The sequence below is a fragment of the Manis pentadactyla genome, chromosome 3 (genome assembly GCF_030020395.1).
Source record: "Manis pentadactyla isolate mManPen7 chromosome 3, mManPen7.hap1, whole genome shotgun sequence".
Lineage (NCBI taxonomy): Eukaryota > Metazoa > Chordata > Mammalia > Pholidota > Manidae > Manis > Manis pentadactyla.
Genome location: NC_080021.1, coordinates 121002548 through 121021247, shown reverse-complemented (window position 1 = coordinate 121021247; position 18700 = coordinate 121002548). Strand labels below are relative to the sequence as shown.

The 18700-nt window shown below is 43.9% G+C and overlaps 1 protein-coding gene across 2 annotated transcripts in view; it reads right to left on the bottom strand.

Annotated features, from left to right (window-relative positions):
- The window catches only part of CCNY (cyclin Y), a 271410-nt gene that overhangs the window by 6449 nt on the left and 246261 nt on the right, over nucleotides 1-18700 (bottom strand). For both annotated transcript variants that reach the window (XM_036920246.2, XM_036920247.2), the window contains 2 exons: nucleotides 7807-7973; nucleotides 714-876 (listed from right to left, as the gene is read on the bottom strand). In XM_036920246.2, coding sequence (XP_036776141.1) covers nucleotides 714-876; nucleotides 7807-7973 — 330 coding nt within the window. The remainder of the gene's footprint in view (nucleotides 1-713; nucleotides 877-7806; nucleotides 7974-18700) is intronic.

Here is an 18700-nt window from a genome sequence, read left to right as displayed (position 1 = left end):
GCAGGCAGCACAGACCTCCTGGGTGTCACCAAGCTTGGAACAATACTGTGCCATCCACTGCTTTGGTCAACGGTTCTGTGGGATGAGACCAGGATGGTGGTCAGGGGGCTGGGGGTGGAGTGGGTACCTTGGCACCCTTTTCAGGAGGAGAGGGTCTCATCAGTGATCCTTATCACCCCACCACTTTCCATCCTGTCAGGAAGTCAGATGGGAAGAGCTCGGTGCACATATGAAGCTGAGGTACATACAAGTATGAGACACAAAAGCCGTACAGCTCAACAATGAAGGCCCTAAAGCCAGACTAAGACCAGTGGGGCTGGCCCAGCTCTGACTGGGCTGCAGAGAAAATGTTTTGAAAAAATAAAAAGAAGAATCAAACCTTCTTGGATTTCCAATCATTAAGGTTAATCATCTGATCTTTTTCCTTACAAAGTGTATGCTGGGAAATACCTTTTTGTGGGTTTAAAAAAAAAAGAGGCTTAAAAAAAATCTTTCATTTGAAAAACAGAATTCGCATATTAAATACAAACTGGTATTAGAAAGTTATTCAAAATATGATGTTGTACAAATTACAACCAATTAAATTAACTGACCAGATAAATCCAGGGTGACTCATGCTTATTTCAGTGGAAGAAACTGTCACTGTGATTACACACCTGCATGTACCCAGGCGTCTGCCGCGATACCAAAACCCATGTGCTAGAGCATCATACCTCAAGCTTGTGAGCCCGCTCCCTGCTCAGGGGCTCCAAGGGAAAGCTCAGGTTGTTTGCTTCCGCCAGAGAACGAAGATCAAAATAATACTTGGCATAAACACTGGAAGGAACGTTGATGTTAAACTGGAGCAATTCAAGAAACTGTCTCTCTAGCTCATTCCTGAAAAGACAAAAATAGCACATACTTAGCTGCCATCCCAGAGTCCAAGTCCCACCAAGGCACGCCGCAGGGGACCAGACTCCAGAAAACTGCATCCTCCAGGGAGAAAACCATCTAATTAATTGCCTGGTTGGACACCACAGTTGCAGTTTAACCACCAAACTGGTATTAAAAGCCAAGTGATCCAGTGCCCAGAAGGATGAGGACTGATTAATTGGGATGATCACCAGAAAGTGCTTCAGGGAGTCAGTTCACAGAGACCTCACACACGCACAGCAGGCTCCACCTGCCAATCTCAGCATGAACCATGAGCTCAGCTCAAATGCAGGGCAGATGAAGCAGGCAAGAGTTGTCAAGTGGAGACTAGTGAGGGCTACAGACAGCATCCAGAGGGAAGGCCAGCAGACCTAGAGAAGGCCTTTCCTCAGCAGCCCTTCCCCCTTTCCTGAGAGAAAACTGTGGAAGAACTGCCCTGGGGGCTTCCCTAGCACAGGGGGAAGTGGCGGTGAATCCTAGCTCCAGTCTCTCAGCAAGGGCACTCACCAGCTCTGAGGACCGAAAACCCCGAGCAGGCATCTGATCACCTGCAGGGTTTGCTGGGAGGCAGACTGCGGGGCCACCCTGGTCTCTGACTTAGCAGGTCGGGGCAGGTCTGACAATGTGCATTTCTAGCACATGCCTACAGATGCTGATGCTGCTGGCCCTGGCCGAGGCTCGGAGAAGCACTCGACTTCAGAGACTGTCAGTTTAGGAGCCAATGCAGGTGTTAAAATTCATCTGGCCAAATCTTACTACACTGATGGACAGTGCCTGCATTGGGGTATGGGTGGGGACTTGATAATATGGGTAAATGTAGTAATCACATTGTTTTTTCATATGAAACCTTCATAAGAGTGTATATCAATAATACCTTAAAAAAAAAATCCATCTGGCCAAGCCATTTATTTTCTGATGAAAACAAATGATGAGTAACCAGAATAAATTTTAGAACTTTTCATTGAGGACTTTCCCATGTTGGTTACGAGCACTGGTCCCGGCTGGGTACCAGTTTTAGCTGCCTCCCCAGAGGGCACCCTGTACCCCAAGCAGACTGCAGAGCCCCCCACCGCTGCCCTCTGTCATGCTCAGCTGCACTGCTGAGTCACACAGTTGCCCTATTTGTCTCCTTACAGCCAGAGACCATGACATCTAATCTCATGCCCTCAGCCCCCCAACATACAGTTGGTACTCAATAATTACTGTTATGAATGGAGCAGACCCAGCCCAGCATGGAGAGATCAGGGAAGGCTTCTCATGAAGTTAAGAGCTGAGCTGAGTCAGGAAAAGGGGCACTGTGGCATAGAAGAACAAGGCTGGGTGGGTGGGATATCTCCAGTGGGCTGTTCACCAAGCCACCCGCACCCCTGCAGAACACACTGCCACCGCCTCCTGTGCATGGAGCTGGAGACTGACAAGCCCTGTCCCGAGTGCCAGGCCTCACCCCTCTCAGCCCAACCCCCCTCCTCTGACTCCACTCAACACAGAGCCTCCGAGGTCTGGGTCTGTTTGGGCATCTGACTTTTCCTGGCCTCCAACTACAATGGCACAACCAGCCTGTCCCCACGGTGCCAAGTCCCAGTCTGCTCCTGGTGATGCTCACTAAGCCATCAGAGGCTGAGGACTGTGGCTTGGCTTGCGGGACTGAGATGGGGGCAAGGGTGGGTGGCTGCAGAGAGGGAAGCCAGTGGGCAGATGAGAACTAAGAAACCACAGCAAACTGGGGCTCTGCTGGTCCTCTGTCAGGCACTGTCCTACCCGAGGCCTGAGCTAAGCACTCACACTATTGTGGGCACACATGTGCCTTCTCCATCACCCTCTCAGAGCTACACACTAAGAACACAACACAGCAGGTTAGCTCATTACAAAAATCACTCTATAAACTGCAGGAGCAGGGACAAGCCCAGGCCCTGGTAAGGTCTTGGGGATGAAGGGTCGGTTGTGCAACAGCTTGTGACCTCCCTCCACACCTAGATGCCTCTTGTCTAGCCCACCATGATCTTTCAAATGCCTACAAATAATCTTTCTTTCCTTTCTCCATCTTAAACTAATCCAATACTCTTTAGGCTTGAAACTTTCTTGAAAGCTTTTTGAAATTCAAATCCTTCTTGAAAATTTATTTCCAGTATTTTCTATTTAATTTGTTAAAAAAAAAAAAAGAGAGAGAGAGAGAGAAAAAAGAACTGAACAAGTTGCTATTGAGTGCTTTGGTGGGAAAAAGCAGGAAGCCATAGGGAGACGCTGCCTAACAGGCATGATCTTCCCCCATGCCCTAGTGAAAGGAGCTAAGCTTCAAAAGTACACACTGTGCTACACTTTACTTCCTTAAGGAAGTTAAATTACTTTGACTTATTTGACTTTAATTTATACTTTTAAATTACTTTTTTTAATTTGGGGGATTATTTTTATTTTCTAAAACTCACCTTAGCTTGAAAACACAGCAGCTCTAAAAGCCCTATTTCCCTCAGAGCTTAAACAGAAACGTTCAAGAAAAGCCTGAAGAAAGGTGGTTCTTTTTTCCGCAAAACCCTGGGAAAATGCCACCTCGTTCAGAAACAATGACTTTGAATGACTTTTACTTATACCTGCTTTGAGACTTAATAAGCATTCATCCTGTGGAATACTGGAATCCAGGTAAATGTAATAAAATATATAAATAATACAAGTAATAAATACAAATACAAATAATGAATGTCAAGGATACCTACCTAAGTGCCAAGACCAATGGGCTGGAAGGCGCTCTCTGGGGTGAGCTGGAAGCTGCCTGTGGGAGACTGCCGGCTGGTGGCCAAAGTGTGTCACTGCATGTCTTACTCTCCCAATGCTGAGAACCTCGTTTTATAAGGGCACAAAGTCGGCCAACCCTGCCACAAGTGGCATATGGGCTCCAGTGACTCTTGCTGAGAATGTACACTCTGATTAAAGTCAAGAGGAATTTGCTTCTCAACAAGGTGGCATTTTTCCAGGGGTCCTTGGAAAAAAGAACCTTTTTCCAGGCTTTTCTTGAATGTTTCTGTTTAAGCTCTGAGGGAAACGGATTTTAGCGCTGCTGTGTTTTCAAACCAAGGCCAGTTGTAGAAAATTAAATTGCCAAAATTTGAATTCCCAAACTGCAGCAGTCCATTTTAAAGGGGGCATCTGACAGCTTGTGATGTGGTAAATCATTAGAATTGAACAGCAATGCAAAGAAATGGCTTGATGATTTACTGCCTTCAACTGGATTAATTATGAGGAAATAGTTATGAAGTAAAACTTTACAAGAAGTAAATTCGGATCAATAAACAAAAAATACATTTTGGAAATATTTGCTGCATTAGATCAACACTGTAAATCCAACTGACTTGGTGCAATTTGGCAACTTGCAAAAGGGCCTCTGAAATGGAGTAAAGAGAGTTGTTTCCATCATCTAATAATCTGCCTGCTTTTCTAGAAAAATGGGTTCACTTTAAAAGCCAGCCACTAGATGAGCAATTCTGCTTCTGGATATAGACCCAAAAGAAAGCAGGGACTCAAAAAAGCATTTGTACACCCATGTTCACAGAAGCATTATTCACAACAGCCAACAGAAAAGCAACCCAAATGTCTACTGATAGATGGATGTGGCAGATACACAAAATGAGTATTTTCAGCCTTAAAAAGGAAGGAAATGTCAGCTGACAACAGTATACAAGATGGATAAACCTTGAGGACATTATGCTAAGTGAAATTGCCAGTCACAAATACTACATGACTCCACTTACATGAACTACCCACAGAAGTCAAATCATAGAGACAAAGCAGAGTGATGGCTGCCATGGGCTGGGGGTGTGGGGAAAAGGGGAGATGTTTTTTGACAGGTACAGAATTCCTCTCCACTGTGAACCTGTGAAACCAAACTACAGCAGAGGGACAGGGATGGACATACTACTATAAAAGGGTGCGGTCAGGAAGCACAGAGGCCACAGGCTCAGGTTAAGTCCAAAACCCAGTGGGACAGGCTCCATGGGATTTCGAACTTGGGAATGATCTTCTGTGGCCCATGGTCCATCATGCAGCCCACTGTGGCAGCCCTGCCTTCCAGGGCCCCTCCTGTGCCTGCCGTGCCCATGGTGGCAAAGGCAGCCCTGCCAACTGTCTGGCCTCACCCCAGGGTCCTCTCCAGACCACACCTCCTCATCTTTTGCAACAGACACAGGCTGAGCTTGGTAAATTTGAGATTCTCCAAATCTTTAGCGTCTGATCCCTCTTACATGGTACCATGAGCAGCAAGGAGAAACGAAGCAGCGCCTTCAACTCTCTGCTTGGAAATCTCCTCAGCTAATTGAAGTTCATCACCGGAATGGTCCTGGACAAACCTGGCCAAGTTCCCTTCCACAGATGTTTCTGTCAGACACCTCCCTTCAGAAGCACCATGAACTTTCACGTTCCAGCCACACTGTGTTTGCAATAATGCGTGCATTATCTAGGAGAGAGGCTTGCTCTAAAGCTCTCTTCTTGCTGAGACCTCCCCAGAACTGCCTTAACAACCATATTTCTACCAACAATCTCTTCCAAGCACTCTAGGGTTTTTTCACATGTGCTTCAAAACTCTCCCAGTCTCTACCCATGATCAGCTCCAAAGTCCCTTCTGCCCCTTTAACGTTTATTAGAGCTGCCCCACTTCCAGCGCCAGCATCTGTGTCCGTCTGCATGGGCTGCTGTGATCGTCACCGCCTGCCGGGCAGCTCTCGGTTCTGGCGGCTGGAAGCCGACGGTCAGGGACAGCAGTCCCCCGGGCACGCAGACACCCTCCTGTGTCCGCCCCTGGCGGTCACTCTGCCTGCTCTGCCTGGCCTGTCACCGGGATCAGGACCTACCCTAATGGCCCCAAGTTAACTTAATTACCTCTTTAAAGACCTTATCTATAAACACAGTCATATTCCGAGGTGCTGGGGGTCAGGGCTTTAACTCAAGGGACATGGCTCAGCTGGGAACTCTGGTCTCAGTCACAGGCTCGGGGGGCACTGGTCTTCATCCTGGGGGTCTACTTCCTTACAGTACACAGGCCTTCGCCAAGCATGCCCGGGCACACACCAACATTAGGGATGGATTCCTGGATATGTAGCTCTTGTTTCTCTCTCTTAAAATAGACTTGCCAAGAACACATCTCATGATGTGAGGGCCTCCTCTGGCTCCTTCTCTCCCACTTGTCGGTCTGCGGGGGGAAGCAGGCTGCTCACCCAACCTTACCGAGGTTTGGTCCACTATCCTGAGGGGCACAGCCTGCAGGCAGGGCGAACATCTTTATTCCTATCATCCTGTGTATTGCCCTCCTCCCCTTGGAAGCCACAGCCCCTATCTCATTCCTTTTGAGTCTCATGTTTTTATGGGGCTCCTGTCTGTATGAAACTGTATTTGTTTTTCTCCTGTCACTCCTGCCAATCTCCTGCCTTATGTCAATTTAATTACTAGACCAGACAAAGAACCTAAAAGCAAAGAGGGAAAAACTTTTCCTCCCCTACAAATGCATCATCTACTTTATTTTACATAAACACAAAAGGGCAGCCATGATGTCATTCCCATACCATGCAGTCCCAGTTCAAATGAGACAAAGGTGCTGACGGGAGAACAAACCGATACAGGGAATATGTTAGCAGTGCTCCCCACCTTGCACCCAAATGGTCATCTCCTGTATGTCTGTCTGCATGACAATTATTTTTTGGGCTGTTTCACCCTGAAACAGAATCAGGAATTTAATTTTCCTTATTATCAAAGATGTATTTATGCTTTCCTTACTTTTGATGATGAAGAGTCACAGACCCTGGAAGGAGTTTTATAGGTCTGCAGCAGGAAGTGGCTCTGCAAGCAAAGACCTAAGAACACAAATAAGCATATACTTCAAAGTGTCCCACAAGCATGGGGCAGGGAGGGCCTGGGCTGGTGAGGAACCCAGACCCAGAGCAGCCACGTGACCCCCTAGCGGAGGTAGACACAGGCAGTGAAGAACCTACGCCCCCAGATTATGGGGCTAAGGAGGTGCATATGGATTGGGACACCAATGGGGATGTCCACTAGCCTGAAGCTTCCTCAAGGAAGCCAAACACACACTAAGAGAAAACTTCAGCAAGAACAGTGCCCGCAGACCATCAGGAACTATAAGTATTCATTCTGATTGTTTTCCAAAGCAGTTCCTTCCTCCTTTGAGGCTCTGAAGCTATTTCCTGTATTCCCAGACCCCAGGGACTCCAGACAGCAGGCCTGCAGGTCTTGTGAACAACCCTCTCCTGAATCTGAGGGCTGAATAGGCTGAGATCCTGAGGATGCCCTGAGGCTATGGGGGTGGACAGGACTCCCAGGTTTATGGCACATCCACTGAACTGTGGGGACTCCGAGACCAGCTGGAGAGGACACGCAGCCCAATGTGGAGATACATGAGGCCCCAGGGACAGAATGCTGATTTTACGCAACTGAACTTGCAAAACATGACAAAAGCAGTGAACATTTTCTTTCTACAACTGAAGAGAAACAGACAGTATTTAGCGCCTCTGCCTTTTGGGAAGGCTATTGCCCACAAAAGACCAGCGTGGGGCATTAACTTTTAAGCAGCCTGCAGAGATGGGGGGCAGATAAAAGCCACCGCAGACTGTCAGACTGTGCTGGCTCTGGCCCACGCCTTTCTAACTATGGCAAAGGAATGCTCGCCTATCAGAATCGCCGGAACCAGTTTCACAACATCACAAAGGGTTATCAGTACCTGTTCATGATCTCCAATGCAGAGAAATACAGGTTTTTGCTTGATAATCTACAACCGTGCCCTTGTTGTACAGCTCACAACAGTCAAATCCATTGATTCTGCAGGAGACACCCATTCAAAAGGGGTGTGGCCTCCTTCCCCTACAGTTCCCTTGGGACATGGAATCCACCCCACACACTCACATGTCCTCCACTGTGATGTCTTTCAGGATCTGGCAGTAATCCACATTCCACACAGCCTGGTCGTCCCACACCTTGGAGGCCAGCAGAATCGCCCCAAGAACAATTCGCTTCCAGTTGGCCGGACAGATATCTATTTCTGCGTATGTTAGAAGTCTTTCAAGGTACACCTGGAAGACATGAGAAAGCCAGAGCTAATGTCCTGAGTTGTTTCTCCTACAGACTAGCACAAATAGTCTAACACTGTTTAACTGCATTCCACGAGTCTTCAAACAGGGATTAATCACTGGATCATACTTATTTTTAAACATCAAAAGACTCAGCTGGTCTGATATATAACAGGCGCACACTGTAATTGGATGTGCGGAAGTAGCTGGATCTTAAAAGACAGAAGGAGGAACAAATTCCAGGAGCCACAGGTTAATTTCTCATTCTATCAACTGTCACATCAGCACAAAATCTATGAAGAACAAAAGCTCCAACAAAGAGACCAAAGAATGTGAAAGGGGTAAACCTATTTTTTCTGTCATTTTTTTAATGAAACTTTTTGAGATAACTAGATTTACATACAGTATTGAGAAACCTATTTTTTTATTATTGTGGCAAAAAATACCTAATTTATATAAAATTTACCATCTAATTGTGTATCAGTGTACAGCTCTGTGGCATCAAGTACGTTCACACTATTGTGAAACATCACATCTGTTTCCAGGTTTTTCATCATCCCCAAACGAATCTCTGCATCTACTAAACAATTCCCCATCCCCCTTTTCCCAATGCCTGGCAACTACCACTCCACTCTGTCTCCATGATCTGATCACACCAGGACCTCACACTAGGGGGATTCATGCGGCATCTGCCATTTAGTGACTGGCTTATTTCACTGAGCATGATGTCCTCAAGATTCAACCAGGTTGTAGTATGTCGCAAGCTTCCTTCCTTTTCAAACGTCGATTAAATCCACTGTCTGTACATTATGTTTATCCATTCATCCATCAATGGACATTTGAGTGGTTTACTCCTTTTAGCAACTGTGAATAATGCTGCTGGGAACACTGGTATACACATATCTATTCAATTCCCCCCTTTACATTTTCTTGGGCATGCATCCAGAAGCAGAATAGCTGGATCACATGGTAATTCTTTAAATTTTTTTGAGGAACCATCATATTATTTTTCTGCAGTGGCTGCATCACTTACATTCCTACCAGCCATGCACATGAATTTGGATTTTTTCGCATCCTTTCCATCACTTGTTATTTTGTTTTTGTTTTCAAAATAGTCACCCTAGTGGGGGTGAAAAGTGGTATCTCAACTGTGGTTTTGATTTGATAAACTAATTTTTAAATAAAGTAATTTCAGCTCAAGTTGAAAGTGAAACCAAATAACATAGGACTTATAAATTGTCATAATTTCGTTTGAAGATAGACATCAGAAATACCCACAAAGCCCACCTCCTAAGTTGGGTAACAAGGTAAGAATGCCTTTAAAATTTCCCGCAGTAAAACTCTGATTATTAGTATGTTTTACAGTCTCTGAACCATGGAATTATCATTTCTACAGCTTATCAAATACATTTACAAAGTAGAATCACTGCAGGAAGAAACAATTAATCATCCATGATTTTTTAAGAGCTTACTTTTCTAAAACAGATGAAATCAGTACAGTATTAGAATCATTCATACTTTACATTACCTGTAAAGTCTTAAATATTGTGAAATTTTACCCATTGGTAAAAGAACAGAAGTACAGTATAATGCCAGAAGACAACAGACCACAGATGAGAACAGGTAACTGAGAGGTGAACTCAGTCCACATTCGCCGTCTAGATACCAAGTGCATAGGAGCCAAGATGGCAGCGTGAGTAGGGCAGCAGAAATCTCCTCCCAAAACCATACTTATTTTTGAAAATACAACAAATACAACTACGCCTAACAGAGAGACCAAAAGACACAGTACAAGAGCCAGGCTCCATCTACATCCGCAAGAACTCAGCACCTTACAAAGGGGCTAAGTTACCGAGCCGCAACCCTGCAGGACCCGAGCACTCCCCTCAACCCCAGCTCCCCGGTGGGAGGAGAGGAGTCAGAGCGGGGAGGGAGTGGAAGCCCAGGACTGCTAAATAACCAGCCCTAGTCATCTGCACCAGAAGCACAAACATTGCATGGTGTACTGGATATTAGACGGAAAAGTAAAATCTGAGACTGAGACTGCAAGCAGGTGGGTCCCCACAGCCGGCTCCCCTGAGACAAAAGAAAAGCGGGTGCTTTTTGAAAGTCTTAAAGTGACAAGGGCCTCACAGTGGGACAGAATTGTCCTGGCACTCTCAACCCAGCAGGCTGGGAATCCTGAAAAACTTCAAGCGCCCTAACCTCCTGGGTGGCAAAGCAGCTCTGAAGCCCCTCACGGCAATAAGTAGCCTGCCATTCGTTACCCCCGGCCAACACTGCCCTGCCACAGTGGAGTGGCCGGAGAGCAGCCCTGCCTGCAACAACTGCCTGGAGTCTCCTCCTGGCACTCACCTGCCCGGGCCAGACCCAGAGGCTGCCACTGGTGCGCAGCTGCCTGGCACAGACAGAGGAAGCCAGAGCAAGGTGGGAAGGGGAGCCATTCTCAGAGGAAAGCACACCCGGCATGCCTGCCACTCCACACAGGGCTCTGGGCTGCCCCGAGGGTGGCCCCGCCCATATCAGCTCAGGGGATTAACTCGGAGGCTGCCCCCAGTGTGCAGGTAACCGACCCAGGCAGCGGAGAAGGGCGAGGCGACCAGCAAGCAGGAAGGGACTTTGTTCTCCCAGCTGACACATGCATTACCTGCCTACGACTACCTCTATCACCATGAAAAGGCAGAAGAATTTGGTCCAGTAGAGAATCACCCAGACAACCCCCAAGAGAGGGCCTGGGGAGATAGATATAATTAATGTTCCTGAAAAAGAAATTCAAAATAAAGGTCATAACCATGCTGATGCACCTACAAAGAAATATGCAACAGCTAAGGGATGAAGTCAGGAGGGAGATTACAGAAATGAAACAATCTCTGGAAGGACTTAAGAGCAGACTGGATGAGGTGCAAGAGACTGTTAATGGAATACAAATCAGAGAACAGGAATACAGAGAAGCTGAGGCAGAAAAAGACAAAAGGATCTCCAGGAATGAAGGAATGAAAGAATATTAAGAAAACAGTGTGACCAATCCAAATGGAACAATATTCACATTATAGAGGTACCAGAAGAAGAAGAGAGAGAAAAAGGGATAGAAAATGTCTTTGAAGAAATAATTGGTGGAAACTTCCCCAAACTGGGGGAGGAAATAGTCTCTCAGACCATGGGAGCCCACAGATCTCCCAACACAAGAGACCCAAGGAGGACAACACCAAGACACATAATAATTAAAATGGCAAAGATCAAAGACAAGGACAGAGTATTAAAGGCAGCCAGAGAGAGAAAAAAGATCACCTACAAAGGAAAACCCATCAGGCTATCATCAGACTTCTCAACAGAAACCTTACAAGCCAGAAGAGAATGGCATGATATATTTAATGCAATGAAACAGAAGGGCCTTGAACCAAGAATACTGTATCCAGCACGATTATCATTTAAATATGAAGAAGGAATTAAACAATTCCCAGACAAGCAAAAGTTGAGGGAATCAGCCTCCCACAAACCACCTCTACAGGGTATCTTAGAGGGACTGCTCTAGATGGGAGGACTCCTAAGGCTAAGTAGATGTCAACAGAGAAAATAAAATCACAGCAAAGAAAGCAGACCAACCAAATACTAACTAAAGGCAAAAAATAAAATCAAATATTCACAAAAGCAGTCAAAGGAAACACAAAAGAGTACAGAATAAAACACCTAACATATAAAGAATGGAGGAGGAGAAATAAGAATGGAGAGGAATAAAGAAAGAATCATCACACTGTGTTTATAATAGCTTAATAAGTGAGTTAAGTTAGACGGCTAGATAGTAAAAAAGCTACCCTTGAACCTTTGGTAACCATGAACCTAAAGCCTGCAATGGCAATAAGTACATATCTTTCAATAATCACCCTAAATGTAAATGGACTGAATGTACCAATCAAAAGACACAGAGTAATAGAATGGATAAAAAAGCAAGATACATCTATATGCTGCTTACAAGAGACTCACCTCAAACCCAAAGACATGCACAGACTAAAAGTCAAGGGATGGAAAAAGATATTTCATGCAAACAATAGGGAGAACAAAGAAGGTGATGCAGTACCTGTATCAGACAAAATAGACTTCAAAACAAAGAAAGTAACAAGAGATAAAGAAGGACTTTACATAATGATAAAGGGGTCAGTTCAACAAGAGGATATAACCATTATAAATAGATATGCACCCAATACAGGAGCACCGGCATATGTGAAACTAATACTAACAGAACTAAAGGAAGAAATAGAATGCAATGCATTCGTTCTAGGAAACTTCAACACACCACTCACTCCAAAGGACAGATCCACCAGACAGAAACTAAGTAAGGACACAGAGGCACTGAACAACACACTAGAACAGATGGACCTAATAGACATCTATAGAACTCTACACTCAAAAGCAGGATTCACATTCTTCTCAAGTGCACATGGAACATTTTCCAGAATTGACCACATACTAGGCCACAAAAAGAGCCTCAGTAAATTCAAAAAGATTGAAATCCTACCAACCAACTTCTCAGACCACAAAGGTATAAAACTAGAAATAAATTGTACAAAGAAAACAAAAAGGCTCACAAACACATGGAGGCTTAACAACATGCTCCTAAATAATCAATGGATCAATGACCAAATTAAAATAGAGATCAAGCAATATATGGAGACAAATGACAACAACAACACAAAGCCCAACTTCTGTGGAACACAGCAAACGCAGTTCTAAGAGGAAAGTATATAGCAATCAAAGCCTATTTGAAGAGGGAAGAACAATCCCAAATGAATAGTCTAAAGTCACCGTTACTGACACTGGAAAAAGAAGAACAAATGAGGCCCAAAATCAGTAGAAGGAGGGACATAATAAAGATCAGAGAAGAAGTAAATAAAATAGAGAATAAAACAATAGAAAAAAAAATCAATGAAACCAAGAGCTGGTTCTTTGAGAAAATAAACAAAATAGTTAAGCCCCTAGCCAGACTTATTAAGAGAAAAAGAGAATCTACACACATCAACAGAATCAGAAATGAGAAAGGAAAAATCACAACGGACACCACAGAAATACAAAGAATTATTAGAGAATACTACGAAAATCTATATGCTAACAAGCTGGAAAACCTAGAAGAAATCGACAACTTCCTAGAAAAATACAACTTTCCAAGACTGACCAAGGAAGAAACAGAAAATCTAAACAGACCAATTACCAGCAATGAAATTGAAGCAGTAATCAAAAAACTACCCAAGAACTAAAGCCCTGGTCCAGATGGATTCACCACTGAATTTTATCAGACAGATAGAAAAGACATAATACCCATTCTCCTTAAAGTTTTCCAAAGAATAGATACTGAGTGCTCACTGCATGCCAGGCACCACACTCATCTCGGCAGACACAGGTGGGCAGGTGGCACCTTGGGAACTGGGCTGGGAGGGGCACAGCCAACAGGAAAGGGCAAGGGGTTGGCGAGGCAGCCCCAGGAGAGGACGGGTGTTTAAACTGGGGACATGGCAGTGGAGACCAGCAGTCATATTCCAGAGATCGCGGTAACCCCAGGAAGCACGCGCAGGTGGGCTGCAGGCTGCAGGGGAGGCCTGTGGCTTCCAGCTTGTGCAGCTGGGTGGATGAGGCCCTTAAAGACAGAGCGCACCAAGGAGAAAGACGATTATGAGTCTGCCTCTGGACACTTCATGTCTGAGACGTCCCGCAGGATGCCACATAGGCTGTGCACATGCAGGTCTGAGCTCAAGGGAAGCAGCACTGAGATAGAAATTTGTGTGTGACATGCAAACAGAATTGGCCATGGCCATGACTCTGGATGACCTGGGGGAGGGCTCAGAGAGAGAAAGAGAGGCCAGGCTGAAGCCTTGGGAGTCCCTCCTGTTTTAACATCTGGAGATGGATGAAGGGGCAGCAAAGGAAAAGGGATAAATAAAGTCTGCTATGTTCTGCCCTTAAGTCTTGTAATAGTTTGGAGAAGAACCTCCACGGCAAAGCTAAGTGCCTAATACATGCTGGAATTCAGCTTCCAGTGTGGACAGGGTATATGAGAAGGAAAGAGAGGTGGTCTCCTTCACAAGTGAAATTAAAGCAGCAAGGATGCTTCGGACAGGAGCTATGCAGGTGGAGGGGGCAGGGGACGCAGCAGGGTGGAGGTATTTAGGAGGGAGAACAGGGAGGGCAGGGAAGCGGGGAGGAGAAATATCCTTAATGGAAGCATACTCTCGGCAGGTCAAGAAAAGGCAGACCACCAGCTAGCAGCTGCTCCCAAGCCTCCCCTTGTTCCCTTGACCCCTAAGCCCTGGCAGAGGAGAGTCATGTGCTTCCCCAAAGCAGCAGATGCTTTCTCCTGGCTTCCTTTGCCAGTGTGTACCAGCTGGTTATCTGTCAACAGCGTACAATGGTGAACACCCAGGGAAGTTCAGAGAGGGGGTGGACCTCGTCAGCCTCTTCCATGGAAATAGGGCTTTGCCAAGATAGGGGGTTGGAGCTCACTGTTTGCTGACTGAGTAAACAGATAAATAAATGGCTCTTTTGCTTACAAAGGTTATTGTTGTTTTCATTGTTTTATTAATGAAAAAACTTTCTGAAATCCAAAAAGCCTGCATTCTATGGCTAACCCTGGATACCAGGTATTCCCTAGCACAGATCAGGGTCACTGTAGTAAAAGAAGAAGTTAAGATCATGAGAAGAAATTACTAAGATACTTCAAATCGCAAAGACAAAAATAACCAATAAAACTATGACAAGAAGCCCTCAGTTTCCTGAAGAGCAGTGAAACAGGAAACCATTACAGGGCAAGTCTACCTTGCCTTCCCCCCAGAGGGGTTGGTCGGGGTAACCCTCCACCTGCCCCATTGCTGCCTCTATCTCAGTATCATGTAGGTGCCTTCTATTGGTCTCTTCCAGTAAGCCTCACTGGTTTGGTGCAAAAAGGTGGCAACTCAGTTTTCTTACTTCCTTACTTTACACATGATTTTTAAGATAATATTGAATGTTTGAAAAAACTAACAGGCATCCATCAGGTCTGATACCCCACCAGGGCTAACTAAAGGAATTAGATACCCCAACAGGCTCCATTGCCAAGGGAAGGCAGCTGTTATGTTGGGAGATAAGGCATTCATAATAAGCCCCACTTAACAGCATGTAGTTTAGCAGAACTTGCCAGTAAAGCTATATTCAAGGGTCAGCTGCAATTTCTTCAGTAAACTCCCACTTGGGTATTTTAATTCCCTGCCAAGTAAAATAATATATAATTGATTGTTTCTAAACAGTATCCCTAGACCACTGTTAACAGGACACTCTTGCTCAATTAAATTTTCAGATTTAAATTTATGAGAAGGGTTATGAGAAGGGCTATCCTAAGAAGTCTCTAGGAATCCAGGTTACTGAGCAGTTACAGTTACAAAGCTTGCTTGCAAATTATAAAACTGTTCAAAGCATGGGGGAGGTGTAAAATGCAAGCCATGGAATCATAATTCCAATGATGCTGAAATTATTTCAACCAAAGTTTAAAGAATAATGCTAATCAGCTAATCTTAAACTCTCTACTACCCAGAGCCCAACCAGTTACTGACTTCACCTCCACCTCCTATTTCCTGGCAATTGGAGGAGCACATGAATGAGATATTTGGATTCATCACTGAATAGATACCATTTGAATATCAGCTTTTGACTTTCTTTGAAACTATTAAAATGACTCATAAAGGGAGTCTTCAGGGTTGGAATGGACAGATTGCACAGCCCACTTCATCGTCAGAGTATCAGGCTCAAGAGGCTGCCATGCAGGGGCTGAGTGACAATGGCTGGACCTTACCCAGGCCACCCATGCTGGGACCCAACGCATATGGATACACTTGGTACTCCTAATGCACTGATACAACGAGTACTCTCCTTAGTTACAACACACCACCCAAGGAGAAGAAGCCCAGCTCCCCACTCATGAGTGCAGGCTGTGCAGGGTCCCTTCTGACGAGCACAGCACGACCAGCAGGAGAAAGGCTGACTCTACCGTGGATGAGCCCCAGCCAGGCAGCTGAGAAGGCTGCCAGGAGGGATGAGTTGTGACAACAGTATGCACCTTTGACACGAATGGTTGAAAATGGAGCTTCAACTCTGTGGTTTTCCTCCCCAAACACACAATTCCAGGCTAACCATGAGAAAAACAGCAGACAAATCCCATGTGAGTGACAGGTTACAAAACACCTCCCAGCACTCCTCGCAACTATCAAGATCATCAATAAAAAGTCTGAGAAACACCTGATATCTACATTAGCAATAATTTTTTTACAACCCTCTGACTCAACAAAGTAAATAAAAGTATATTTTATCACTGTTAAAAAAAAAGTCTCAGAAACTATCAGAGCCAACAGGAGCCTAAGGAGCCACAACAACTGCGCAATGTGCGTGAGGAAAAAGGGATGACAGCCAGAACTGAGGAATCCGGATGGTGCATGAGCCTCAGTGAGTGATGATGCATCAATATTCATTAGTAATAAGAAATAGATCATACTAATGTGTTAATAAAAATATCATAGATGTCATTATAGCACATAATCTATTGCTACAGATGTTGGTAATATACTGTGTGTCAGGATATGAGAACTCTACCATCCTCACAATTTTTCCGTAAATCTAAAATAAAAGGTTTATTTTTTTTTTAATCTATGAAAATGAGAAACACTTTCTGCCAAGACTTGTAACATACCAAGACTTACGCAGTGCTGCTCAAGCTTAGAGGAAGACTTATTACTATAAACACCTGTATTAAAGAAGGAGGATCTCAAATCAATACCTAACCTTCTACATTAGGCAACTAGAAGAAAAAGAAAAGCAAACTGAATGTAAATCAAGTAGAAGGAAGGAATTAAAAAAGATTAGAGTGGACATAAGTGAAACAGAGAATTAAAAAACCCAAAAAAATCAGTAAATAAGAAGTTGGTTCTTTGGCAAGATTGATAAAATTGACAAACCTAACTAGACCAACCAAGAAAAAGAGAGAGAAGACTCGAATTTGTAAAAGCAGAAACAAAACAGGGCATTACAACAGACTTTACAGATGTAAGAAGAACCACAAGGGAACACTGTGAACAACTATATGCCAACAAACTGGGCAGCTCAAAGGAGACAGACAAACTCCTAAGAAGACACTGTAGACTCAAGAAGAAATGGGTACTTGGTACAGACCTGTAACAAGCAGAGAGATAGAATTGCTAATGTGACTTACAACAAAGAAAAGTCCTGGCCAAGATGGCTTCAGTAAATTCTACCAAACATTTAAATAAGAATTAATACCAATCCTTCCCAAATGCTTCAGAAAAACAGAAGTGAAAGGAACACTTCCCGATGCATTGTATGAGGCCACTGGTATGCTGATCCCAAAACCAAGGAGACAACAAGAAAGTCAAAGAACAATATCCCTTTTAAATACAGATGCAAAAATTCTCAACAAAATACTAGCAAACCAAGTCCAGCAATACATAAAAATAATTATATGCAATGACCATATGGGATAATTTATCCCAGGAATGGAAGGCTGCTTTAATATGTCAACAGACTAAAGGACAAAACCACATATCAATCTCAGTGGATGCAGAAAAAGCACTTGATAGAATCCAATACTCTTTCAAGATAAAAAAAAAAACCCTCCACAAATTAGGACCAGAAGAGAACTTCCTCAATTTGACAAACGGCATCTGTGAAGCACCCACAGCTACCATCCTACTAATGGAGAGAGACTGAAAGCTTTCCCCTAAGATCAAGAACAAGATGAGGATGTGCTCTTAGCAATTCTATTCCACCCTGTGCTGGAGGTTCTAGCCAAGGCAACAGGTCCAGAAAAGACAGAAAAAGCATCCAGATTATAAAGGAAGAAGTAAAACTCTTTTTCAAATAGCATTACCTTGCATATGTAAAAATCTTAAGAAATTTAATAATAAACTATTAGAACTAGAATGAGTTCAGTGATGTGGAAGGACACAAGATCAATCTATAAAAATAAATCAATTCCTATACATTAGCCATAAACAATATGAAAATGAAACTAAGAAAAAAATGTCACTTACAGTAACAGTATGACATGGAATAAAAAACCTAGAATAAATTAACAAAAGAAGCGTAAGACTTGTACACTGAATACTATAAAAACTGTTGAAAGAAACTGAAGAAAATCTAAGTAAATGGGAAGACACGTTCATGGACTGAAAAACTTGGTATTGTTAAGATTACAGTACTCACCAAACTAATCTACACACTCAGTACCTGACCCCAGCGAAATCCCAGCGGGCTTTGTTTCTTTGTTTTGCGGAAACTAAAAAGCTAATTTTAAAATTCATTGCAAGGGTCATATAATAGCCAAAATAATCTTGAAAGAGAAGAACAAATTTGGGGGAGTCATACCTATGGGGCTGGGACAACCGGATATCCCCATGCAGGAGAATGCATTTGGACCCCTACCTCACAAATATTAGCTCAAAATGGGTCACAGACCTAAATGTAAGAGCTAAAATTATATAACTACTAAACGAAAGCATAAGAATAAATCACATGACCTTGAGTTATTCAGTGGTGTCTTAGCTACAACACCAAAAGCATAATTGATGAAAAAATATATATATAATTGGGCTTCATGAAAATGAAAACCTATTTTGCCAATGATACCATTAAAGAAAGTGAAACAACAGAGACTAGGAGAAAATACTTGTAAATCATGTATTCAACACAGACTTGAACCCAGA